General features: G+C 54.3%; 1 protein-coding gene across 7 annotated transcripts; it reads left to right on the top strand.

Annotated features, from left to right (window-relative positions):
* The first annotated feature begins 489 nt into the window (after positions 1-489).
* TBC1D24 (TBC1 domain family member 24) lies at positions 490-26,778 on the top strand. 7 transcript variants are annotated; one of them, XM_082643669.1, is made up of 10 exons: positions 490-707; positions 11,587-11,667; positions 12,136-12,329; positions 15,041-15,148; positions 16,386-17,465; positions 18,523-18,681; positions 19,865-19,928; positions 20,982-21,077; positions 21,374-21,596; positions 22,045-26,778. In XM_082643669.1, exons 5-10 carry the CDS (start codon positions 16,501-16,503, stop codon positions 22,197-22,199), a joined length of 1,662 nt encoding a protein of 553 aa, XP_082499795.1. In that variant the 5' UTR covers positions 490-707; positions 11,587-11,667; positions 12,136-12,329; positions 15,041-15,148; positions 16,386-16,500; the 3' UTR covers positions 22,200-26,778. The 7 variants fall into 7 exon arrangements, with proteins under 7 accessions (XP_082499795.1, XP_082499797.1, XP_082499796.1 ...); XM_082643671.1 differs by lacking the exon at positions 11,587-11,667; XM_082643670.1 differs by lacking the exons at positions 11,587-11,667; positions 12,136-12,329 and adding an exon at positions 1,205-1,272.
* Positions 26,779-27,110: the final 332 nt, after the last annotated feature.

Raw genomic sequence — 27,110 nt, 5'->3', positions numbered from 1 at the left:
TGGCTCCCTCGCCCCCTGTCAGGACACGCAGAGGGCGCTATGACTCCTCCCCCAACGAGGACGGCGGCCTCTGGTTCCCGTCTGTCCCGCAGGTCACCTCTGCCTGTCCTGTCTCTGCCGGCTGGGCGTCCGTGTCCCTGTCCCCCGCTGTGTTCAGCCTCTGTTTTGCCCCGTGGTGTCCCTGTCTCTTGTCTCCGTCTGGCTGTCTTTCTCGGCCTCGGCCTCAGGACTCCTCCACCCAGGTCCCACCCGGAGGCCCCCCCTGCACTCCTCCGCCCGCTCGGGACCGGACGTCGTGCCCACGCGGGCGAGCGTTCCCAGGTCTACGCGTAACCCGGCGCGGCAGCGACTCCGGCGGGCACCCCTGCCGACTCCCGATGCCCCAGCCTTGCCCACAGCTGGGCCTGGCAGCCACCCGCCCTCTCGCGCGCGCCCCCTCGCCTCTCATCGGGACGCGTCCTGAGCCGGCGCATGCTCCTGCCGCCTCGCCTCGGGGCGTCAGCGCGCATGCCCGGAGCCCGCTGCCCCAGAGACCCGCGGGCGCCGCGGGTGGGCAGCCGGCGGCGCGTCTCGGCGGGGGCGGGGCCGCGTGCGCGCGTGCGCAGAAAGGCCGACGCTCGGTAGCTCAGTTAGCTGAGGAGAAAGCGGCGCGGCGCGGCGCGGCGCGGCGCCGGGAGGTGGGTTCTCGGCCAGCGCGGCGGGCAGAGGTAGGTGCACGACGGCGTGGGCGGGGGCGTGACGGCCCGGCGCGGGGGCCGCGGGGTCGGGTGGCCGACTGTCACCGCGTCCCGGGCGTGCTGACGGAGGGGGCGTGGGGGCCTGGCTGCAGGGCCTCCGTCCGAGCGGGGCGCGGGGGCCGGCCTCGGCGCGGGTGGCGGTTCCGCGGCCCGCGCGCCCGGGGCCCGCGGCCGTCCGCCGGGCACTGCCCGCCGCCGCCGGCGCTGCCCCGCGGCCCGAGCGCCGGGCAGGGCGCGACGTGGGTCCGGAGCTGACCTTGGCCCCGCGGGACACCCACCCTGGGGGTCGCGCCGGCGCCCCTCACCAGACGCTGTCGGCGCTCCGGCCGGCTCCGGGCGAGGCGGCGGTGGGAAGAGCTGGCTCTGTGTCACTCCTTCCTCGGGCGCTTTCGGTCTCTGCGGGGTAGGAGATCCTCTTCTGGACTCGAAATTGCAACAGATTCTCTGATAACGTTCTGTCTTCGAAGACCTGCAGCTGCTCCCGTCCTGGTCCTACGCTTGCCCCAGGATGACACGCCGCCCACCTGCCACCTAGGTATCTACTCAGCCTCTAAGCCCTGTCCGGCGGGTGCCTCCTGGGGTGGCCGCTGTGCCAGGCGGCAGCTGTCCGCCAGGCTGTGCTGGGGACGGAAGCGTTTCCACAGGGCCCCTGGGCGCTGTGCTCTCTGAGCCTTGAGTAAGCACAGCTGGAGGTCGGGGGCCCCTGGGCGCTGTGCTTTCTGAGCCTTGAGTAAGCACAGCTGGAGGTTGGGGATGGGCTGCACTCGGTCAAGGTCCTCTTCTGGCAAGGGCGCTGGTGGCCTGGTGGCCTTACTCGGTAGGGAACAGACGAGCGGTGGGCTTCCTGGATTACCACTTGCTGGGCTGACACTAAAGGCCAGAGGCTGAAGACCACCTGGGTAGTGCGGAGGCGTGGGTCAGCTGTTAAGATAGCGATGTGCCTGGGAGGCACAGACCTGGTGGCCGATGTGGCTGTGGTTGTGATGCTGGTGCTGAGGTCTTTACCCAGCTGCTTATTCCTAGTGAGGAGTTTGCCTGTCTTTCCAGGGCCAGTAGAAGGACTTGAAGGTGGTTTTCCTTAGTTCTGTGTGTGTTTGCTCCCAGGTCTGCAGGAACATCTAGGCAATTACAGGGGGGGAAAAAATCCCATTATTCATCAGATACAGCGGTTTATCCTACTGGAGGCCGAGGGCTCCGTTCCGTCTTCACTTTCTAGCCCCAGCACACAGTAGCCACCTGTAAACATTTACTTAATTGCCTTGAAGACAGGTGTGCTGTTTTTTTTCTTTTTAAGGGATACAGGGTTGGAGAAACAAACCCAGGTAAGAAAAGATCAAGAAATCTCGCAGAGGTTTTACAGTTTCCATTTCTAGCCAGTGGTACAACCCCCACATATGCATCCTTTTATCCTGAATGTTGGTCCTCATTTAGTCTTCTCAGCCCTCAGGTAAAGCCTGTATGAGAAGTGCTTATCCAGCAGCGAGTGCTCTGTTTAGAAGCTCACCTCTCCCTATGAACAGGGCTGGAGCCACGTCGCATTCATCTTTGCTCCCCCATTGTTTCATATGGAATGGGCCAGGGGTTCTCCCTGAATGGTTGTTGAAATGAACCAAGGTGCTAAAACTAATGCAGTGGTTTTCATCTGGATGAAGGGTGACCTTCAGGGGATGTAGAAGTAATCTAGTAATCTAGGCAGGTTTTTCATAATAACAAAATTCACCCCCTGAATTTGCAAGTTCACCTGCTGGTGAGCCATGCTAGCTGTCGCTGACCACACCTGCCAGGACTGTCAGCAGGCCAAGTGACCTTGGGCATGCAGTGTTGCGCCTAATTCTCATTACAGTCTGAGCCAATCTCAGAAGACATATTTAAGTGTTTGCTTTTAGATGGTTTCTGGTTTGAAGTACATAAGGACAATGAAGCAGGTTATAAAAAAAGCACTTAATATTTACCCTGTTCAATGTTTTACCTGTTTGAGCATAGCTTCTCTGTTATGACAACTCTGTGCAGGGAAGAAAAAAGGCCTTCTCAACTCGAAGCAGCAGTTTCAGTGGCTGTTTCAAGTGTCACTTTCCAAATGGAGATAATATCAGAGAAACAACACCTTGGGCTTTTCACTAAGGACCAACCTAAATTCATTATTTGATGATTTTTGTTATTCTTTCAGTGCAAGTTTATCCAAATCATACTTCACATGATGAGGATTTGTGCCCGGTATTCTGTGGCTACAAAGTTGAGTGAGCCTGTGCCCTTGAAGAGCTTAGGGTACAGTGAGGAAACGGGCCAGTGAACTGTGGCACTGCGGTCGGCGCTCTCACAGAGGCAGACGGAGCTTGCTATGGGCCCAGAGGGGTGGAGTCCAGCTGGCCTTTAGTGGGGGCTCCTGAGAAGGGCTCGAATTAAATTTTGAAGAATGGGGCATTCCCTGGTGGTCCAGTGGTTAAGGCTTCACGCTCTCATTGCCAAGGGCATGGGTTCAATCCCTGGTCAGGGAACTAAGATCCCACAAGCCTCGCGGTGTGGTCAAAAAAAAAAAAAAAAAAATATATATATATATATATATATATATATTTTTTTTTTTTTTTTTTTTTTTTTTTTGAAGAACGAATGGGAGTGGCAGGACCACATGAGGGAATGAGACTTCCAGGCCAAGGGACGGTGTGTGAAGTACAGGAATACAGCTCCCACCCACCGGCTGTTGCGAGAATGGCAGTGGGTAGCTCCTGTGGTTGGGGTGAGGAGAGGGAGATGAAGTTAAGGAGCTAGGCTGGTGGCAGTCAGGAGAGGCCTTGAGTACCAGTCCCGAGTTTGCATTTTACCCTGAGAGTGGTGGGGAGCCGCTAAGGGATCTCGGGTTTGTGAGTGACTGGTCAGATTGTGCCCTCATGGGTGACCAGGCAGTGGTGGCCAGGGTGAGTTGGTGAAGTCCTGCACTGAGGGCGGTTAACAGAACACGGGGATATACCTGGCGGGACAAAAGGCCCAGCACCAAGGAAGGGCAGTGGGGACAGAAAAGAGAGCAAGACCTTGAGACAGGTGGCTGCGGGGATGGGAAGGACCAGGGATAAAGGAGGACTTAGGGAACATTCCAAGGTTGGGTGACTGGCAGCTGGTAAGGCCGTGCCACACAGAGTGTGCTGGAAGGGACAGGCCTGGGAGTGGGTGATGATTTGTGGTGTGGAGATGTTGAGCTGAGGGTCAGTAAGAATTCCTGGATAGAGATTGGTCTGGAGCCAAGGAGAGCAAACACAAAAGTGTTCTGGGCACTACTTCCTGTGTGGCACTGAAGCCAGGGAGTGGGGTGGTGTGGAGTGAGAAAATGAAGACTGAACCCTGGAGATGCCTGATGTTTCATGTCTGTAGAGCAGAGTAGATAAGGTAACAAAAATCAGATTAATGATCTCTTGCCTTTTGGGGGGACGGGGGCAGGATAGTGGGCTTTTTATTTCTGTCCTAGAGCCCCTGTTTGTTGGTTAAACAGCAAAATGTAAGATACTAAAGATGCAAAATCACATGATTGATTCCCAGGGCTTCCTGTCACATGTGTGTTTATTTGCCTTTTGGGAAACTTCTAGATTGTCACTCATCTCAAAGGACCTCATTCCCCTCCAGCCCGACGGTCGGTCCTCTCAGGGCGTCCTCACAATTAGATCTCTGAAAAAAGGCCTTCTCAGACCCAGAGATAGATCCAAGGTTGCAGAATTCTCTGGGTCCTGTCTCTCTCCTTCCAGGACCCCAGTTTCTGTGTAGTGCATCAGCATTAGCAGCAGGTGGGACTTTGGAAAGACTCTTGAAGATACAGAGGCCAAGTGTATAGTGCCCCCTCCGTAATCCTTCCCCCATGCTGAGGGGCCGCACGGGAGAGGGTGAGGAAAGGCAAAAGGAGTTCCTCTTTACCCAAAGGAGGCGCATGGCCCCCAGGGCTGTCCCAGCCTCTGGATAAGTGCTGTTAGCAGTTATCTTCGTCTCTTAGGGAACCTGCTCACTTAGGGGTACGTGCAACAAGCTCTCCTTCTATCTTGTGCAGTTATGGTCTCCTGCCTGGCCATGGGACCTTATCCATCTCCCCTGGGTATTGCCCAAGGAGCTGCTGGCAGGGGTCACGTGTGCGCGGTCATGGTTTCTCCCTCCATCCTGCCCAGCCTGCATTCTCCTCTTACAGGCCATTGAGAAGCCACACGGCTTGGCCTGTTTCACATAACCTGAAACTGTGTGTCCGCCTAAGTGTTACACAATTTTAATTGGGTACCAATTGATTACCGATGGGTGATTCTGTTACCAGTAAAAGCCCTTCCACTGTGTAGCATTCTAAATGTAGCTCATTACCTGTGTCCCACCAAAAGCTTCCCTGGCTTCTGTCCCTTCAGCCTTTACTTGAATCAGTTTGTCCTCATTCCCTAATTATCATCTATAATTCATTTTTCAGCAAGGGTCATTCCCGCCTTCCTATCTTCCTAAACCTGTGGGCCTTCAAAGGATCCAGGGGTATACGTTAACTCCACTTGCCTCTGGTTTCTTTCCCTGCCTTCCTGGGCCATCCCCTCCCCACCTCCCAGCACACAGGAGCACTGTCCTTCCTCGGCAGCCTGGTGAACCCCAGGCCTCTGTCTTGGGCCCTTTGACTTCTTAGAGCCCATGAAGCTGGGCTGTAGAACTGTCTTTGAATCTGAGCCATGAATGACACTCACTGGCCCCAAAAGTCTATGCTCTCCAAGGCCCTGTCCTGTTCGCATGCTGTTTCTGCTGCTTCCTGGACGAAGGCCTCCTCAGCCTTCAGGATCTAGGCCAGGCAGGTGCTGGCTAGGGAATCCTTCCAGACCCCTCTTTTCTTGTAGGCTGGGGGCCCAGACACCCTGTGCTTTCCTCTCATAGCATCTGCTCCTGAGTTGGCATGGTCAATACACCATGTCCCCACATCCAGAAGCTCATTGAGAGCTAGGACTGGGCCTTGCATCTTCATATTCCAGCACTTGATACACTGGCGTTCAGGAAGTGTCTTGAATGCCTACTAAAATGATTAAACCTGCAAGATTCCCTCCCAGCCCAGCTCTGTTGTCAGGCCTAAAGATACTTGCTGAGAGCCTGCCATGTGCCCAGCCTTCCGAGGCACACCTATCATGGGCACCTTGCTTAGAATTCAGACCAGTCAAAATTCTAGCTTCTGACATCTGGGTTTTCTCCCTCTGCTTCTCATTCTGTGTAGCTAGTTGGTTTCTCCTATGCCCTTGGGGGCTGTTTTCCCAGACCTGCTGTTGGGAGGACCTTTTGAACTCAGAAGATAAAGACCTTGAATTAGCAGAGCCCCCTTGCAACCCCAGTCCCTGCTTGTGGGTGGACCCAACCAGCAGTGAGCGGGGGCTGCTCCTTATTGTGGTGCGCAGGCTTCTCGTTGCAGTGGCTTCTCTTCGTTGCAGAGCACAGGCTCTAGGCGTGGGCTTCAGTATTTGCAGCGCTCGGGCCCTAGAGCGCTCGGGCTTCAGTAGTTGCAGTGCATGGGCTCAGTAGTTGTGGCGCACAGGCTTAGCTGCTCTGTGGCATGTGGGACCTTCCCGGACCAAGGATCGAACCCGTGTCCCCAATCCGCATCGGCAGGAGGATTCTTACCCACTGCGCCACCAGGGAAGTCCCAGCGCCAAGTCTTAACCACTAGACTGCCAGGGAAGTCCCCGAGTCCCTGCAGGAAACCTTTCGAGTGGCTAATACGGTTAGGACTCTGCCCTGCTCGGGTCCCATCCATAGGCCCAGCTGCCACTGGTAAGACCTGCATTTGAACTTCCGACCAGCGGCAGCAGATGGGCCAGCCAACTGGCCTGCGGTGCTGTGACTAATGCCTCCTTAATGGTTACACCCCTTTATATCTGGCACGTGCCCTCCATTATGTGCCATCAGCAAAGGGCCCACTATCAGGTTCCAGGTAACTGGCAGCCTGGCAGTCACTGTGGAATGCCAGTTTCCATTAGCATTTGAAAAATCCCAGTGCTGCTTCAGGGCTGAGGCGGAGCCCATCCTGCTTTCTCATCATGTGAAGATGTCTGCTGGGAAGGACACACGCCTAGAACAAACAAGTTGGCAAATGGCCCCTGTTATTTAGAGTTAAATTTCCCTCTTGGGCCCAAGTGGTTTGGGATTTTCCTGAGTCTCCATCTGTTTCCTTCTCTTGCTTCCTCCTTCCTGGGTACACTGAGTATATGGTGTGAGACACCTGGGCTCAAAGTCACAGTAGAGTAGAAGAGCTTGATTCATAAGCAGCTCATCACAGAGGGCTGCCAAATTCAAACACACTTGGACAAGGAAGGGTGGAGTGTGGGGAAGTCGCCCTCAGTCCTGCCTGTGAGGTCAGGAGTCTAGAAAGGCTGGTGAAGGAGGGGGCATTTGGGCCGAGGCTTGAAGCAGACTGGCCCAAGAGGAGGAAGAAGAACAGGTGTGTCCTGCCTTTCCCGCTTCCCACTGTCAAGACTCCTGAAGCTGCCCTACCTGGAGGGCAGGTAGGGCCAAATCCTGAAAGGAGGTGGGGTGGGGCAGTGGGCGGGAAAGGGTTTCAGGTGGAGAGCGGGGCAGAGTGGGTTGGGAGTCAGAGCTGAGCTGCGTTGGAGTCACATGGAGTGTGTGAAGGTCGGGAGACTTCAGGAAAGCAGTTGGAGGTATGGGACCTGAGAATTCTTGGCTGAAAAGAAGATGGATTTCTGCAAAAGGGACATCTGAGGGATAGGGACAGGAGCAGCAGCAGCCAGAGAGGCAAGGAGACAGACGGAAGGGGTTTCTGGAGGCCTGGGGAGAGGAGAGCTGAGAGCAGTGGGGTCAGCTCTGTGTGATTCAGGGAGATAAGGGCTCAAAGGTGTCTGTTAGGTCTGGCAGCCAGGCGTGAAGGGCGAGGGGGGAGACATACAGCCTCCTCTCCCCGGGAGCTTGACTGGGAAGGAAAGAAAGAAGAAAGGCTTAGCTCAAGGGGAGTGTTGGGTGCTGGGGTTGGGGGTTGGGGGCCTGTCTAACAGATCCAGGACCAAGGGTGGGGGTGCAGATCAAGGGCCGGGGTCAGACAGGAGAGGATGCTTCTTGCCTGACACCGGGTTCTCAAGGAGAGTGGGAGATGTGAAGCTATTGGCTAGCGTGGGGACCAAGGGCGGGTGCCGCGAGGCATGCTGAGTGCTGCCAGGTGGCTCCAAGGGCCACGAGCAGGGCAGTGTGATTTTCTCTCTACAGTTGGTGTGCGGGCGTGGAGAGGCATGCCGTCAGGCTGGCCTCTCGTGGGGCGGCTTCTGGGTAGCTGAGACAGGAGCATGGGAGTGGTGGAGCTGAGGCTTGGAGGGTCAGGTCTAGGCTGAGCAGACAAAGAAGTAAAGTCACAAAGGATTGGCAGTGCGGGGAGGTAGAGTTATGGCGAGTGGGAGGAGGGCAGTGAAGAGCTTCAGGACAGTTACAAGAGAGTGGGGTGTTTGTGATATGCGCCCTCTGAGTGGAGGAGTTTCTGGGGCTGACCTGGGTGTAGATGAGGCATCAGAGATGTAAAGGTTTCTAAAGTTGGGGAGCTTTGAGCCAGGTCTGCCTGCTTGACCCTCGAATGCCCTGCAATGAGGGCAGCTGAGAGGAGGAGGCCAAGAACTGGGATAAAGTGTGTGGCACGTCCTGAGGAGACCCTGGAGAGAGGGGTGTCAGAGCCCTGGGGAGACCCTGGAGAGAGGGGGCAGGGTCCCAGGGAGAGCCCCCTGCTTTCTGGCCTGGAGGAAGGGTGCATTAGGGGAGAGAATGAGGAGGTGGGGGATTGTTTGCTACAAGCCAAGCTCCAGAGCAAGAAGAGAGCTGGGAGTTGGGAGTGAGGTCAGTAAAAAGCAAGGCAGCAAAGGAAGCGAATGTGGGGGATCGATGACCATAGTCACCCCAATCAATGACACTGTCACCACCAGTCATCCGCAGAATTGGGAATCATCCTATTGCTAAGGCCTTGGGCGGGGAGATGAGTATCCTCGACCCAGGGCTCCAGACAGAGTCTTGAAGCTGTGTCTCCGAGGCCTCCAGCAGATCCTTGGGAGGGGGGTTGGGCATTTCCCTGGCCTCTCCCTATAGATGGACGGGAGCACTGGGCCTCTCATGAGGAAGTCAGACTTGGACTTGAGAGGAAGGTCCCAGTCTGAGGAGAGGGTGGAATGCATCCTGCTCCAGGCCCCACCCACCCCGCCCCTTCTGGGTGTCCTAGGTGTATGGCCTCAGGGATAACTCCCACCCCCCACCTCCATCCACCTTCTCTGCCTCAGAGCTCCACCTGCCATACCCTACTCACCAGCCCAGATTCCCTTCCAGGCTGTCCCACCCGCCCTGCTCCTCTACCCAAATACCCTGCAAGCAGAGCCACAGGCAGGAGGCCATCTGCTCTTCCCTGTCCTGCTGCCACATTCTGTGCCTGGCACCCTGAGATCTTATCAGGCAGTGACCATGTCCTGTAATTGCTGTGTCTTTCTCATCCCCAGACCTCACATACCCTGAGGGCTAGAGTGGGGCCACTAGTTGTTTGAAGGATTCGTCATTCTGCTGCGTCCTGGCTGGGGACCGATGGTCTCTGAGGGTGAGGGGCTACCTAGAGAGCGCGTGCTCTGAATTCCACCCTGGGGAAACTGCCTGAGAGGAGCATACGTTTCTTGGTCACGTGGAACTCCTCAGGCCCAGGACCTAGCGCCTCTCACTGCCCCTCCTTCCCATCTGTCGCCCCATTCTTGGCCGGTTGGCAGGGCTGGAACCAGCCTCCTTCCTCTTCTTTCTTTGTTTCCTGATCTCACTCTCAGGAAACAGATGTGGGATTGCTCAGAGTGAAGGGGAAGAACTGAGACACAACTGTGCAGCACCCTGTCCTGTGGTGCAGGGACTAAGGCCCGGCCAGGCTGAGCCCCGGTTGCTCGGACTATGAGCTGTTCCTGTAGCCAAGGGGGAGAGTGGGCAGTGGTCAGGCTGGGCTGGGCAGGGGTCAGTAGGAGTGGGTAGGTTTCCTGGGGAGCACCAGGCTCCCTCTGCACAGGGCTGCCTTTTTCCACCTGGGCCACAGTTGGCTCTTTGGTGGCCTCCGGGTGTGTGGAGGGGCCATCTGTGAAGCCCCTGGGTGACAGAGGAGTCCAGGAGCCAGTGTAGGTGTCAGGGCTGAGGGCTGGGTGACTGGGCAGGACCTCAGCACAGCAGCCCAGGGTTCTGCCTCACCTGACCTGTTCTGGCATTTGCCTGAGAGGCATCTGTGTCATAACAGGCACTTTAAAATGGAGCACTTCCTCTGCCCCCCCAAAACCCCACCCCTGGGCCAGAATTCTCTGTTCTTTGCTTGGGTCTTTGCCTCCCACCCCAAACAGGTCACCTCATCTGGTGGAATCCACCCCATCTTCTGCATCCTCCCTGGCCAGCTCAGCCCAGCCCTCCTCCTGCCTCCGCTTCTGGACTCTGCCCTCCTTCCTCCTCGGCCACCAGGGGTTTTTTCTAAAATGCAGATCTGATATGTCACCTTCTGCTTCGGCTCTTCTCCTCCTGCTCCCTCTTGTGTGGGGGTGATGTCCGGTCTTCTAGTGCAGCTGGCACAGAAGGCCATCAGCCCCTCCTGTCCCACCTCCGGTCACTCCCTACCATCTCTCTGAGGCTCCCCAGTTTGCCGTGCTCTCCCTCATGCATTTGTCCCCACTCCCGTCTTTGTACACTCAGGTACCATTGTCCCCTCTGTGGCACTCACACCGAGTCAACACCTGCCTCGGTGGTCTGCCAGTGCCCCGCCTGGGCTCTCGTAGTTTCACTGTGGATGCCGTGACCACTGGTCTCCTCGAAAGCTGTGTTTTACCCTCGTATCCCCGGTGCCCTGCCCAGAAAAGGAACTTTGTAGAAGTTTGTCAAATGAATAAAAGTTTGAGTCAAGGGGAGGCATGATGGGGTGCTGGGTCCTCTGGGAGAGGCAGCCTGTAAGGAAGGCATAGTGCCCAGTGTTGTCGGGTGGTTAAGATGGAATCACCCAGGCTTAATGGGGAGGGGGGGTCTGTCACATGCAAGCGAGTTTTTTTTCAAATCCAGCTGTTTGGGAAAATCATGTTCCCCACTAAAAAGGTGAGAAAGGCAGAGGTCTTGTGACTATCAGACCATGGGTAGTGCTTTGGGATAGCAGTGTGGCATTAAGAAGCCAGCCCTCAACTGGCTGAGGAGGGAGTGCAGTGGGGCTGGCCCTCCTGGGTGACCTGTGCTCCTGAGATGGGAGAGGGGTCGAAGACACTTGTGGGGTCACTCTGGAGGCAGAAGTGGCGGGTACGGGGTGGGGGGGCTCCTCCCACCCCACTGGCCGCCTCCCTCTTCCTGTGGGCACACTTCAGGGGTTCACCAAGGAGGGCAGAGTTAGGGTTTATTTGACCTCCCATGGGGTGTTCCCAGCCAAAGCGTCATGTCACAGGAACTCCCCTCCTCAGAAAAGCTTCCTGGCCCAGGGCCCATGGGACTGCAGTCCTAGAGCTGCTGAAGGGGCCCCCTAACACCCCTAAATAGAGGTCACTTAGTTCCACTTAACGTTTTTATTTTTTCTTTTTAAGGAATACTTGCTTTCCATTAGGTAGCCTGAACTCTCAGAACAGGTATAGTATTTGTGAGTAAAGGGACATGACGGTGACTGGAAGGGGCTTCCGGGTGGGGAAGCAGTAGCACAGGCAGGGACGGGGAAGAAAGGCCCTCGAAGAGGCCATTCGGAGGGACCATCCCAAAGAGAGCAGGGGCCTTCTCGGGCCCGTGGGAGAACCTTGACAGCAGCCTCCTGTGGCTGCGCTGCCCCCTTGAGGGGCACGGTTCGGCCTCACCACAGGACTGATCGGGCATTAGCATTGACCTGCCTGACCCCATCACTCCCCAGATGTCCCTGAGCCAGTGCCAGGCCAGCAGAGCCCAAGGAGCAGTAACAACGAGAGGCCCTCAGGACTTCTGAGCTGCCCTGGTGAGCCAGGCCGGGCTGAGTGCCTTCTATAAACAGGCTCAGTTAATCCTCACAGCAGTCAGCTTTTATACCCGTCCATTGGATCACATACCTTCCCTGCTTCCCACTGCACTTAAAGTCCAGGCTCCTCCCTGTGCACAATGCAACCCATGGATGTCTCCGCTCTTCTTTCTCACTGTGCCCTGGCCGTACTGGATGCCTTTCCCTTCCTGGAGCAGGCCTCTTCCTGCCTTGGGGCCTTTGCACGCGCTCTTCTCGTGGTCCAGAGTGACCTCTCCTCAGCTCTTCTGGCAGCTTCCCTCTCATCACTTCAGCTCGGGAGGGGAGCGGTCCTCCTGACAACCCTAGCTGAAGTAGCCGCCACCCTCCAGACACACGGCGTGGTGTCCCCACTATCTGAAATGGTCACTGTGTGCAGTTCTTGTGAGTCTAACAGGATGCTGAGCAGAATTTTTCCTGTTTTCCCAGAATTGCAGGTTAGGCCCAAAGCTAAGGACAGAAAACACAAAGTTCCTTCCTACATTCTAAATTCAGGGAGCTGTGAGCGGCTGGGGCCAGCCTCCTCCCACAGGGCTGATGGAGAGGTGCCACCCCGGAGCCAGCCCTGCCCCCACCCTCTTCTTCTGCAGTGAACTTGAGACTGGGGGAGGGCGGTGCTTAAGGTGAGTGCAGTGTTTGTGATTAGAATTCACTCCCTCCCTCCCCTTCCTGAGGCTGAGGGAAAGTGGTTTCCCAGTGCACCTGCCGCCAGGGCCAGTGCCCTGGCCGAGAAGAGTGGCCGTTTGCCCTGGGCTGCCGCAGGGCGAGGGGGAGTGGGAGAGAGTGGGATGTGCCTGTGTGCAGGGTGTCACCCACACCCCAGCCAGTGAGCCCAGAGTAAGAGCTTAACCCACAGGTGCTTTGTGGGGATTAATGTCTGTCCAGTGGCTCATATTCATCGGCTCCATTTTAGAGACGGGCACCAGCTGTTCGGGGAGGAGGCGCGGCTTATCTGAGGTTCAGCCCAACAAGCGGCAGAACTGGACTCTGAGCCCGGCCTGTCTGACTTTAAACTGGCTTGCTTCCCGAGTAAGCCCCTGCTTCCTTTCTCTACCACTGGCCGCCAGGCGTGGACCAGGGAGCACGGCCTCCTTCCCGGGCCTGGCACCTCAGTCAGGAGCTGGGGGACTGTGGGGAGCCGGTGAGGCCTTGTGTTCTGAGTGGGAGTTGGAGGTGTGGACAGTGTTGCAAGATGGCTGCAAGCCGCAGGTGGGACAGCTCGGGGAGGGTGTACCTTCACCTCCACACGGTGAGTGAGGGTCCAGCCCAGCAACTTTGTGTTTTTGATCTGTTTCCCATCTTCTGACTTCCCCTTCCCATTAGCCAGCTTAAACTATCTAACTGGGTTGTGGATGCGTGTGCACGTAAATGAAAGGAAAAGGTTTTGAAGGACATGCACTTAGATGTGAACAGTGATTACCTTAGGTAGAAGAGGGAGTAGGATTGAGGGGGTAGCTTAAACAGGACTTTACATTTTTACTGTATAATTTTGTATTACTAGATGTTTTCATGATTATGTGTTTATGTAAAAAACAAACCAAACAAAAACCTGCCCTGAGACCTGGCTTTATAGATGCCTAAGGAGGTCATAAGCCTTGTTTGCCCTGCTCCACAAACACCATGCTGTCTTTTCAGGTGGGGGGAGGCCTGCAGGGATCCAGGACCTCCTTCAGGGTCTTCTGCACCTGTCTTTGCCTCGGAGTCCCCAGGCTGCAACAACTTGCTACAACAAATAAAACGGTGGGGGACTTCCCTGGCAGTCCAGTGGTTAGGACTCTCTTCTTCCACTGCAGGGGGCGTGGGTTTGATCCCTGATCGGGGAACTAAGATCCCACATGCCCTGCGACACAGCCAAAAAAGAACAAACAAAAAGTGGGTCTGCTTCTCCCTGAAGGTCCTTTCTGAAGGAATTTGCAAGGTGCAATAACCGTTTTTTGGAGTTTCCAGTTTAATATTCAACCTGAATCTGAGGCCACTTGAGCAAGGTTTGGCACTGTCCTGCCTAGCTCTTATTCTGTTTATAAACATGTTTATTGCCCTGACAAGGAGTGGGTTCTATTCGAGAAAAGAGGATAGGCCTGGGGTCCCTCCAGAGGCTAGTGGGCTCAAAGCCTAGAACGAAAGATGTAAACTGTACAGGTAATTCACAACCTGGGGAAATGGGGGAGCCCTAACTGCCATCCCTCCCAGGACAGAGCAAACAAACCAACTGCCATTTGGGATTCTTTTCTGGGGAAGAAGTTTCCAGCACTGGCAGTGCCTGGTCCTGCTGTGGGTAAGGTTTTTCCAGTGGGACGTGTTAAATGGATGTTGTCACAAAACCTTATTTCTGTGGGAAGGTCCCTATAAAAACAGTATCAATGGATATATATCCAAGGACTTGAACAGATACTTGTACAGCTGTGTTCACAGCAGAATTATTCACAACAGCCAAAAGGTAGAAACAACCCAAATGTCCATCGACAGATGAATAGATAAACAAAATGTGTTCTGTCCATACAACGGAATATTATTAGCCATAAAGAGGAATGAAATTCTGATGTTGCAGGGAGCAAGGATGAATACATGGAGCACAGGATTTTTAGGGCAGTGAAAATACATTTTATGATACTATAATAAGGATACACGTCATTTTATATTTGTCCAAACTCATAGTATGTACAACACCAAGAATGAATCCTCATTGATCTATAGATTTGGGTGATGTGTCGGTTTAAGCTCATCAGTTGTAACAAATGTACCATCTAGTGGGGAAGGTTGATAACAGGGAGGCCGTGCATGCGTGGGGGCAGAGGATATGTGGGAAATCTCTGTACCATCCTCTCTAGCTGTGAACCTAAAACTGCTCTAAATAATAGTCTTAAATTCAAAAAATATATTCTCATACATGCTATAAACATAGATGAACCTTGAGGACATTATGATCAGTGAAATAAGCCAGACACGAAAGGACAAATATTGTATGATTCCACTAATATGAGGTCCCTAGAGTGGTCAAATTCATAGGAAGTAGAATGGTGGGTAACAGACTGGGGGCCAGGGAATGAGGAGATCGTGTTTAAAGGATGCAGAGTTTCCATTTGGGAAGATGAAAAAGTTCCAGAGATGGATGGTGGCGATGGTTGCACAGCATTGTGACTGTACTTAATGCTACTGAACTGTATATTTATAAATGGTTAAAATGGTAAATTTTGTTAGGTATATTTTAACACAATAAAAAAACCCACCGTATCAAGGTGTTTTCTCAAGACATCTTCTTGAACATAACAGGTTTTACATTACAATTCTTTCCACTCAATATTTTTTAAATGTTACTTGCTTTTTATATTTTCAGATAAATGTTCTTGATGCAAGCAGAACCAGAATGATCTGGTCATTTACCAAAACTCACTGAAGCAAACCTTGTGATAACTCCGGACAGGGTACCATCCCAGGTGGAAAGGTTAGTCTGAGGTGCATGGGCAGACTTGTACTTTAGTGTTGAGGACAGTAGCCTTTGGCAAAAGCAAATGTCAAATTGCGGTATTCTGAATGGTAGACTTCTGTCTTGCCGTCCACATGCAGCCAGAGACTCTCAAATAACACATTTTATCCTTTTTTTTTTTTTTAATATCTGCACGAATCTCAATAGTTGCCCATAACGGAGAAACAGCACCAAATCCCCCAATACTTCTGGTTCATTTGGTTCCAGAAATGTCTAATTTTGAAGCTGTGACACCTTCCGTTTATTTCTCAGCCCTCATGTCTACTCCCCACCACTGAGTCTTCTCTGGAATACCTGCCCGAAACTTAGCTGTTATTTTTAGAAAGTTAAGAGCTGGCCTCCAAATTGCAAGCCAGGGGTCCTGGGGCAGAGTAGGTGTGTGTCTTCCTCATGATTCATGGCTGGTTAAAGGCCTAAAGCCTTTGAGAACTGAAACGCAGCATCTGTTGACTTCATGGAATCTTCTTGACTAGCTGCTCCTTTTACAAGGCCCACAGGCTGCAGGGTGAAGCGTGGGGGCCCGGTGGGCCACCCACCCCCGAGCAGAGAGTTGTTTACAGTAGAGTCAGCCTCTCGAAGCCCTTTCTCATGACCCGGAATCTATGTGACCACTTCCAGTATCTTCATAAGCCCCATGGAAAGAAGTTATGCTCCAGAGTTTGTAGTGAATTCTCAGAATATCCACTTATCTTAAATGGAAGCCCTACTGATACTTTATAGAAAGACTAAAACAGGACTTCCCTGGTGGCACAGTGGTTAAGAATCCACCTGCCAGTGCAGGGTACATGGGTTCGAGCCCTGGTCCAAGAAGATCCCACATGCCGTGGAGCAACTAAGCCCGTGCACCACAACTACTGAGCCTGCACTCTAGAGCCCGCGAGCCACAGCTACTGAGCCCGCATGCCACAACTACTGAAGCCCGTGTGCCCAGAGCCCATGCTCTGCAACAAGAGAAGCCACCACAATGAGAAGCCCCCGCAGCGCAACGAAGAGTAGCCCCTGCTTGCCGCAACTAGACAAAGCCTGCGCGCAGCAACAAAGACCCAAAATAGCCAAAAATAAAAATCAATTAATTAATTAATTAAAAATAAAGTATACGATTCAATTAAAAAAAAGAAAGACTAAAACAAAAACATGTTTTTTTTTAATGTAAACCTTTATACACGCATACTAAGCATGGTTTTTAATCCTGTAGGATATGGGATGGCAAACAGGTTAGCAGAGAAGCCTCAGACAGAGCGCTGGTGGATTTAGCTGCTCTTTGCCCCCTCCTGGCAGCCCTGGGCCTCCTCCTGGGCACGCCCTGCGCTATGGACTCCCCAGGCTACAACTGCTTTGTGGACAGAGATAAGATGGACGCCACCATCCAGGACCTGGGGCCCAAGGAGCTGAGCTGCACCGAGCTGCAGGAGCTGAAGCAGCTGGCGCGCCAGGGCTACTGGGCCCGCAGCTACACCCTGCGGGGGAAGGTGTACCAGCGCCTGATCCGGGACATCCCCTGCCGCACGGTCACACCAGATGCCAGCGTGTACAGTGACATCGTCGGCAAGATAGTGGGCAAGCACAGCAGTGGCAGCCTTCCCTTGCCTGAGTTTGTGGACAACACGCAGGTGCCCAGCTACTGCCTGAACAGACGGGGCGAGGGTGCCGTGCGTAAGATCCTGCTGTGCATCGCCAACCAGTTCCCTGATGTCTCCTTCTGCCCCGCGCTGCCTGCGGTCGTGGCCCTGCTGCTCCACTACAGCATCGACGAGGCCGAGTGCTTCGAGAAGGCCTGCCGCATCCTGGCCTGCAACGACCCCAGCAAGAAGCTAATCGACCAGAGCTTCCTGGCCTTTGAGTCTTCCTGCATGACGTTCGGGGACCTGGTGAACAAGTACTGCCAGGCAGCCCACAAGCTGATGGTGGCCGTTTCAGAGGACGTCCTGCAGGTCTATGCGGACTGGCAGCGCTGGCTGTTTGGGGAGCTGCCCCTCAACTACTTTGCTCGCGTCTTTGACGTCTTCCTGGTGGAAGGTTACAAGGTGTTGTACCGCGTGGCACTGGCAATCCTCAAATTCTTCCACAAGGTGAGAGCTGGGCAGCCGCTGGAGTCAGACAATGTGAAGCAGGACATCCGCACCTTTGTCAAGGACATCGCCAAGACTGTGTCTCCCGAGAAGCTGCTGGAGAAAGCGTTTGCCATCCGCCTCTTTTCTCGGAAGGAGATTCAGCTCCTGCAGATGGCCAATGAGAAAGCTCTGAAGCAGAAGGGCATCACTGTCAAGCAGAAGAGGTAGGCAGGGGCTACCATCAGGGCCCGAGTGGGGTGGGGCTTTGGGGGGATGCATTCTGGATGCTTGGGGCCTGAGCCTGTCCAGCCAGCCATCCGTGTGTGGATAGAAAGCCACGGGAAAGGAGAAAGGGCCTTCCTGGCTACAGCCACAGGCTGCTGAGGCAACTGTGGGCGCAGAAGGCATCGGGTCCTGTCCCCGGGTACAGGGGCCATGGCTGAGATGGAAGCTGGATGCTGACCATGGCCCCAGCAGGTCCAGCAGTGAGCCAGGCTGTCCTCCTTGGGTCATTTTAGAGCAGCTTCTGCTCCACCACTCTAGCTCTGGACTCCCTTGCTGGCCATTCTCGTGGCTGCTGAGTGTGGCCCCCTGCCCTGAGCACAGGCCCCTGGGGAGCAGGCGTGGCAAAGGCCCATGGTGTCCTGAGACCTCGGCAGCAGACACTGTGAGTGTACTCTAGTTGTGGAGGCCTTTCTTGCAGGCCAAAGGCAGGCGTATCCTGGGCATCAGTACTTGCAACTAACCTCTCCTTGTCTGTTTTATTTTTCTTCCTCTTCTCCACGTCTGTTGCTTCCTCCTGTTTTTCAGTGTTTCACTTTCTAAAAGGTAGGTCTGGAAACCATGTCTCCATGCCTGGCTTCCCTCTGTCTTCCAGCCTGGCTGCTTGCTCTGGCTCTCAGCACTGGCTTCAGCAGTGCTGCCTCAGAGCCTGGCCGAAGTTCAGGCCCTGTCTGTCTGCCTGTCGGTGCTTGGCTGGCCAGGAAGCATTATCTTTCAGAGCTTACTCACTCTCTATCCCCATTAGAGAAAAGGTGCTTTTGTCCCCACCCAGGCTGGGCACACTCCCCTCTGTGTAGCGGGGTGGGAGCAGGACTCCAGGGGGACAGCTCCACCCCGTTTCTTCCTGAGGGCCCCTAGAACCAGACTCTGACCTGGCTGAACAGGTGAGACGTTTCCTCCAGGCTGAGCTCACACAAGAGGCTCTGCACACCTCCAGGGTGGGGGGCGTGGCCAGGGCTGGGGTCACAGCTGTCCTCTAACCTCTTCCCACTCCCTCAGGCAGTTTGTGCACCTGGCTGTTCACGCGGAGAACTTCCACTCAGAGATCGTCGGCGTGAAGGAGATGAGAGACATCTGGTCATGGGTCCCTGAGAGGTTTGCCCTCTGCCAGCCCCTCCTGCTCTTCTCTTCACTGCAGCACGGGTACAGCCTGACCAGGTAATGCCCAGGAGGCTGGGGAATGCTGGGCCTGCCCTCCCAAGGCCCTAAGGTATGGACTCCAAGGGCCAGACAGTGCAGAAGGGGTGGAGTGAGCTATGGAGTTGCCCAGCTTCTTCGTCCTGTCCCCACTTCCGGGAGGTCATGGTGGGGCTGGAAGTGAGCCTTCAAACATGGGCACCTGGGCAAGGCCCTGTCTCTTCCTGGGGGGCCCTAGAATTGGGAGCCCCTTTTCTGGGCATCTCGCTCTCACTCCCAGGCCACCCAAACTTCAGGGGTCATTACAGTACACGGCGTAGCTCCAGGCCCCCACATAGGCGTTGTGATGACGCGGGAGGCAGAGTTTCCCTCCCGGGAGCTTACAGAACTGTCAGGACAACTTGAGGCGGCCGGCCTTGGTTCACTACTCCTCCACCCCACTTCATCAGTCCCCACGCCAGGTCCATGTTGGCCCTGTGGGCTGTGCCGGGCCCTGTGCAGGCTTCCCCCAGGGTACACTGTCTCCCAGGGTCACTCTGCCAGGCGTGGCTGCCCCCCTAGAGCCTCAGATGGCAAGTGGCTTCTGACCCAAGCTCTGGCTTGAGTCATACGTGATGCAGTCGGGGCTGGCCCAGCCCCCACAGCAGGCACCGGAGCTGCGCTGACCTGGCCCCCACCTCTGTGCAGTGTGGGAGGCCTGCTGAGGGACGGCTAAGCAGGGCCACCAGGGATGCCAGCCAACCCCTGGGCACCTAGTGCTGGCACAGAGGCAGCCTCAGTCCTCCTCACATGCTTCTCAGTGCTGCCCAGCTTCCGAGGACATTCCGAGCTTTCCCAGAGCAGGGACCTGTTCCTCTGGTTCTTGCTTCCCCGAAGCATCTGGCACATGGCTCTGTCTGCTGGGGGCCCTCTGCCATGCAGCTTCTCCTCTGTGTCACACCAGGGCAGAGAGTCCTGGGGCCTTTGACTGCTTGGCCTGCGGGCCTCCTGGCCAGGGCTCCGTCTTGTCTGAGAAAAGCGCCTGGGCCAAGGTGTTACCATCCAAGCCACTGTGCCTGGTCCCTGGGAGAGAGGACAAGCAGTTTCCAGGTCCATCCACCCCCAGACAGCCTGGGGCAACAGTGGCTGGCTGGAGGTGGCACAGGGAAGGAATGCAGGTGTGATTGTTACTGTCAGGACTGGCATGTGTGGTCTCTGCCCCCAGGTTCTATTTCCAGTGTGAAGGACATGAGCCCACCCTTCTGCTCATCAAGACCACGCAAAAGGAGGTGAGGAGGGACCAGAGGGAGCTTGGGGTTCTGGCCTCTGATGAGCTCTGGGGGAGTCTGTGCCCCAGAGAGGATGGGTGTTCCCCGATAGCCCCTACCCAGGCTCCCTGGGCTTAGGGGTGCAGAGCAGGGCCAGCTCTCTACAGAGAGGTGAATCTAGCCTCCCCTAGGACCCCCTAAGTACCCAGAGCCTCCCTGTTTCCCCTTGGGGTCCAGGCCCCCAGCCTGACACAACCTGGCAGTTTAGAGGAGCTTTGCAGAAATGCCTAGTGAGTGAGGCCTCACCTCCTCCTATAGTAGTTGGCCAGCACCAGGTGAGTTGTCTGCCTTCACCTGCCTCCAGCCCCTAACAGGTAGTTCTCAGGGCCTTGTTCTCTGCAGTGCTATCATCTGGAAAGTATCTAAGATGTCTAGAATAAAGTCAGAGCTCACGTGCCCCAGTCCTGGGGGTGCCTGCATGAGATAGAGGCTCCTCATTCTGTGGCTCCCAAACCTGCACCTCTGGGAGTTTGTTTCTTCACCCTGTTCCAGAGTCTGCGTCGGGCCCTCCAGGAGAAGCCCGGGCATCTGTTTTATAGTAGATGACTCTGATTGTCAGATACTTTGGGCAAATCCTGTAGCCACTCAAAGGAGTGACTCTCTAATGGTGAAATCAAGCACTTTGCTGACTGATGGGAGGGTTGGAAAACGTTTCTTGAGCAGAGGTGCTTCCTGGAAGCTTCCATCTGAGGGGCCTCCCTGGCGCTTATGCCCACAATCAGAGTGTGGGTATGGAGCTTATTCCCACGCTTTAGGGCCCAAGAGGGAAATGAAAATATCCCAAGTAAGCTGATGGTGGCCGAGGCAGCCCCCGCGCATGCTCACTGCCAGCCCCACGCCCTCCAAACTCTGACTTTCCCATACTACTTTCCAGCCCTGGCCCTCAAGTGTGAGGGGGGCTGTGACCACACACCCCCACCTGTGACTGTACCATGGCCTCTCCGCAGGTCCTGAGTGAGAGAACGCTCCTGCAGGCAAGCAGGGCATAGCCTCACCCTGGGTCTTTCTCCCCAGGTGTGTGGAGCTTACCTGTCAACAGACTGGAGTGAGAGAAACAAGTCTGGAGGCAAGCTGGGCTTCTTTGGGACCGGAGAATGCTTTGTGTTTAGGGTGAGTGGGCCTCCCTGTGGGAGGTCACCCCCACTCACGTGACCCTGTTTACTTCCATCAGAGCTGTTAACCTACAGGCTAACCTCCCCGTCTCCTTCTGGTTTGTGATCATTAGACCGTGAGCTCCGTGAGAGTAGGCAGGCCCTCATCTGCGCTGTGCAGCACCATCTCCCAGCCCCCATTCGGGGCCTCACTCAGGGCACTGATGATGAATTGGGTGGGGTGAGGGGCGGGAAGCGGGCAGGGGGCCTGTGGGCGCCATGTGCCAACTCCTCATGCTGCCCTTTTGCCCTCAGCTGCAGCCCGAGGTCCAGCGCTACGAGTGGGTGGTCATCAAACACCCGGAGCTGACCAAGCCTGTGTCCTTGGAGTCTACCACCATTCTGTCCTTGCCCTGCCACTCTGTGTCCTCAGACCCTGCTGACCGCCTCTCGCCGTTCCTGGCTGCTCGACACTTCAACCTGCCCTCCAAGACGGAGTCCTTGTTCATGGCCGGGGGCAACGACTGCCTCATCATAGGTGGGCGCCTCCCTGCACCTCAGGCTGGTCTCCTGTCTGCCCTTGGTCACTTAGCCTGGGAGGAGGGTACGGGGTAGTGGGTGGCTGAAGCCCCAGGCCAGCTCTTGCTGAGCCAGGTGGTAGGTACCTCACCTGAGGGACAGGCAGAGCCCCTGTGATGGCGGAGGAAGGCATCGGGATTGTTGGGGGTGGAGCATGCATGCGGGGCAGGCGTGGGGACCTGAGGCTGCGTGCTGGGGAAGTGAGCTCACTAGCAGGGTCTCACCAGGAGCCGGGGGACTTTACAGAGTGGAAAGCCAGCTCCATGGTTTTAGAGAGGCCTCTGGCAGGGCTGCGCAGGGATGGCTCCAAGACTTGCCCTGTCCAAGTGGAGTTGCTCAGGAGCAGAAGGAGAGCCCCTCGGGGGCAGTGCTGGACAGCGGGCAGCCACTGACCAAGCATCCCACAGGTGGAGGTGGCGGCCAGGCACTCTACATTGACGGGGACCTGAACCGGGGCCGCACGGGCCATTGCGACACTTTCAACAACCAGCCGCTCTGCTCTGAGAACTTCCTCATTGCTGCCGTGGAGGCCTGGGGCTTCCAAGACCCTGACACCCAGTGACAGGCATGATCTAACGGTGACCGAGCTGCTGTTGTAGGGTGGGGTGGTGGCTGGGCCCCTTCTTCAGGGAGGAGGCAGTGAATGAAGACCGCCCCCGCACCCCCCACGTGCATGGGCACCATCAGGGTGCAGCTGGGCTCTGGTGCTGGGCTGGGCAGTGGTGCCAGGACCTCAGCTGGCCAGGCCTGTCCCTCCTGGCCCTTCTCAGACCTGCCCATACTTGCTACTGTCTCCACCTCGGACTCAGGCCCTGGCTGTCCTCTGTGCAGGCATCCTGTGCCCAAGACTGGAGGGGTTAAGTCTTGCAGCCCCTGAGCCTTGGTTCTGTGGGGTGAGAGGGGTGGGGGAGATGAGACTGGAAAGGCAGAGGGAGCCTGCCCCTCGAGTGTGGGTCCATGGCACCCCCTGCTGGTGCCTCTGAGCATGGTTCCCAAGCAGACCCTGCGGCCTCCTGCCGGGCCTGCTGCTGATGGTTCCCTAGGGGTGTGTCGGTCTTGGGAAGACAACAGGCATCCTGGGGACTATTCCTTAGCAGGAGCATCTGCCTGAAACTTCTGACTCAGTTACCTCCTCCCCATACTGGCCTTCTGGGGGTGCCTCTCAGACAGGAACAGCAGGGTGAAGGCAAGGAGGGCAGGCTGTGTGCAGGGCTCTGGGCCCCTCCCGAGGGAGGGCCGAGGGCCAGTAGGATGAAGGGCTGCAGGGGACAGTACGTGTCCTTGTGTTTCCACAGAGCCTGATGCTTCTGCTGGGCCTCAGTGTGTAGTCACACCTAAAGAGGCCGCCCAGGGAGGGGCCCTCCGTGACTGACCCCAAGCCAGCCAACATTTCCAGGGGCCTGCCTGGAGAAGCCTGGACCCCTGGAACCTTTTTCAGCCTTCCTCCTCTCCAGCTCGGGCCCTCCTTAGCTCCACTGCAGTCCTTGTGGCGGTCCCATTTCACTGCAGTGACGTGGCCCAGGATCCTGTCCAGACCCCTCAGCACAGCGTGCTGGCCTCATCCAGCCCTACCCACCTCACCTTCATTGTGCTCCATACGCCCTCCCCAGCTCCCTGCCCCCGAGGCACCTTCTTGACGCACCCCTCTGCATGGCACGAGTTCTCCCTCTGCGTCTCTCAGGGCTGTGTGAGCCCTGCAGGGAGTGGCCCTCCCACCCCATGACTTCCCTCAGCTGGTCCTGAGGGCCTGGGCACACCCCTGAGGAAAGAGAGGACAAGTGGACACCCAAGGGGCTGTGCCGAGGCCATGGCAGCCTGGGCCACAGATGCCAGGGGGTCCTGCCTCTCCATGTCCCCACAAGCCACGTCTCTGTCCTCCACATCTTGCTTGCTCTTCCTGTGGGGTGCTCATCCTCCCCTGCCCACCTACTCAGATCCCCCCTGAGCCAGGCCAAAGTGATACAGAAGGAAGGACCGGGAACCCTGTGTGGCTTTGGGCAAGCTGGTGAACCTGTCTGGAACTCAGTTTCCCCAACTGTAAAATGGGGCCAGTCATCCTGCTGTGCTGTCCCCACAGGTCTGCTGAGAGGCTCTGAGGGGCCAGTGTGAATCCCTGTAGAAGGGAGAGGTGTTGGGAGGTGGTGTCACAGCTTACCCCCCCGACCAGACCCTGCAGTCCTCGCTGCCCGCTGTCCTCGAGCCCCCGCAGCCCTCACCTGTACTTTGGTGTTCATTAAACACGGTCTCGTTACATGAACTCCAGGGATCCCGAGTCTGGTTTCTTCAATTAGGGGGACCTCCCGGGGCTACCCGTCCCTGGGCATGCCACCGAACAGGGTGCAGCCTCCTGCTTGTCAGTGTTCTATCATGGGAACATCGAAGGCCTTTTAAAAGCACAGCCTTTCAGAAGCAGCTGAAGGCATACCTGAGCGCTATTTGCATGGCCTCCTCTGTAAACTTCCTGAACTGCAGTGTTCTTTTCCTGGTGAGTAAGTCCAGAGGGTTCTCTGTGGCTGCCCCAAGGGCCCCCAGAGGTCTGGCCCAGGGAGGGTGACTGCTGATTAGTCACGATTTCTGTATCATGAGATCTTCATGTGTGCATGCAAAATATTCAGTTTCTTTGAATTTCACATCTCCCTAACTTTTCTGCTAAACTAAAAGGTATGTGGTTATTTTTATTTTTTTCTTATTATTGTCCTTGTTATCTGATATTTGGTGTTAATATTCTCTATTATTTCTTCCTGATTATTACTAGCATTTTATGTTAAAAATTAGCCAAAATTTTATGGATTTGCATAATGAATTATTTGTTTTTCTAGAAATATTTGAAAATTTATTTTAAAAACAAAAAATTAGGGACTTCCCTGCCTGGTGGCACAGTGGTTCAGAATCCACCTGCCAATGCAGGGGACATGGGTTCGATCCCTGGTCCGGGAAGATCCCACATGCCGTGGAGCAACTAAGCCCCTGTGCCTGCTACTATAGAGCTGAGCCTGCACTACAGAGCTGCAAGCCACAACTACTGAGCTCGCGAGCCACAACTACTGAAGCCTGCGCGCCTAGGGCCCATGCTCCGCAACAAGAGAAGCCACCACAATGAGAAGCCCGCGCACTGCAACGAAGAGTAACCCCCGCTCACCGCAACTGCAGAAAGCCCACGCGCAGCAACAAAGACCCAACGCAGCCAAAAATTAATTAATTTTTTTAAAATTTAAAAATAAAAACAAAAAATTGAACATAGATTAAACCAGTTCATTATCAAAGTGGACTATATGCATTTAAGGCTTTAGAAAATCAGTTTTTTTAAAAATTTGTAATACAAGAGTAAGTCATTTGTATTTTATGAGTTTTTCAGTTTTAATTATTGAATTAAAATAAGTATTTCAATTTTTCCTATTTTTATAAGTTCCATGCTTATTTTTTTCAGGTTTTCAGGGCAACTTGTTTTAGAAAATTCTGAAGATTTCACAAGGCCTTCAAATTTCTTTTATCTATTTCCTGAAGCCACAGAGCCTTTATAACAGTCTCCTTACATATTTTATGTTTAGTAGATTCAGTTTTTGTCACTTTATTTTGAAATAATTTTAGATTTACAGAAGAGTTTCACGGGTGGTATAGAGCTCCCACAACCCCTCCCCACCGTCCCCCAGTGTTAATAGTGCATGTTTATCAAACCTAAGAAATGACCATTAGTACAATGCTGGAAACTAAAACTACAGTCTGTATTCAGATTCCCTCAGTTTTTCCGTAGTCGTTTTTGTTCCAGGAATAGATTTAATTTTTATGAATTTACTTCCCCACATTTTAATTAAATCCTGAATGTCATTAAGTTCACATGACTAATACCGGTCAAAAAAAAATTGCCATAATTAGGCCATACAGTGACTGTGTCAAATATATATTCCTATATCTCAGCGGTCCTCCGCCAACTGTTGTGTTTGCACAGAGAAGTTGCCAAATGAGGCAGGAGTGCCGGGCACACCTCACAGGTGCTTCACCCTACGATGTCAAGTTAGGCAGAAAGAAAAGTGTTTGCATGTTTAAAAATAACCTGTTGTAAAAAAAAAAAAGAATTTATGATCTTCGTTATATACATGTCAGACTGTGCTTGAAGTTAGGTGCAGTGTCGTGTGACTCATGTCTGGAGCTGAAATGCCTCCTATGCGTGCAGACCCACTCATTTCACCCGACTGCGTGGAATTTATCAACACCGCACTTGGCGACCAAGGAAGCAAAGTCAGTGGACACACTGTCACACAGACACTGACCCATGATGTGACATGGGACACACCAACTAACAAAAGCTTCCGCCTTAGACCGCTAAAGCCCAGGTGTGGCTGCTCAGTTAGGTTCCCCATTAGATGCGCCCCTGGTTGCAGGGAGCCTGCAGGTCTGATCTTGTCCAGTGATATGGTCGATAACATGGTGAAGCTAGCTCAATCCAAGCTATCCCCGCCCCTGTTTTTATTTTCACACAAAGATACAGGAGCAAACCCCTGTTCTATTTCACCCTGAAGTGCGTTGACTGGCAAAGGACACGTTTTGTCAAAAGTTTACAAGCTAAAGATCGAAGAGAAGAGCTGTGTGAATAATTTTACCTTCTTGTTCTTGTCTAGGATGGTTATTGGCTGAAAAATGGATTACTGGACTGACACTTTAGAGCATTTAAATGAATGTAAAAAAAATATTTTGAGGACCTTTTGGAAATACGTGTAGTGAGCGAATGTGTAACTTTGAAGCAAAATCTAATTCTGGAAAAATAAGTGATTTAGTGATATGTTTGGTCAGTGTTAATTTTGAGTCCTAAATAAAATGAATGAGAACAAATGGATCAACATCACTGTGAAGTATTTGATGTGAAAATGTTTCAGTGGGATGGGAATTCCTGAAGGAACCACTGGACGTGAATTTGAGGGACTGCATTAACTGATCCTGATCAACAGAAGTTTCTTCATTCCAGAGATAGATCCTCTGCTGCCTCTGGTGCCAACCAAGTCTTCCCCTGATGGATTTTTTCTACTGTTGTTCACAGCGCATGGCATGTGGACATGCTCCGTAAACGTGAGGAATAGCCATCAGGAAATGTCGCCTAAACATCTCCATCCAGAATTGCAAGGATCCCTGTCTCTGTAAAACTCGGTGTCAAAAAAGTCATGCTCATTCAAAATAAGCATATTCTATCTGGAAGTTTATAGAAGTCACTATGAATGTCTTTTCTAATCCCTTGCATTTTAGTTGGGTGTGCGTATACAACAAACACGTAAGACCTATTTTCTCTGCCACGTGCACACGCCTGTCCTTCAGTTCCTCCCAGGGCCGGCGGATCACCAGCGGCCCGCCCATCCTGCTGGCAGCCATGGCGGCTCTGTCCCGCTCTTGCCTTCTGTTCCTCTTCCCCACACTGGCAGCTGGACACTCACTCCTGCTGCTCCCCCTTCCTTTACCGTTGCCTTCCAAGACCTGCATGTTTCCG

The sequence above is a fragment of the Mesoplodon mirus genome, assembly GCF_964341445.2.
Source record: "Mesoplodon mirus genome assembly, chromosome: 15".
In the NCBI taxonomy this organism is placed as follows: domain Eukaryota; kingdom Metazoa; phylum Chordata; class Mammalia; order Artiodactyla; family Ziphiidae; genus Mesoplodon; species Mesoplodon mirus.
This window is presented reverse-complemented; position numbering and strand designations above follow the sequence as displayed.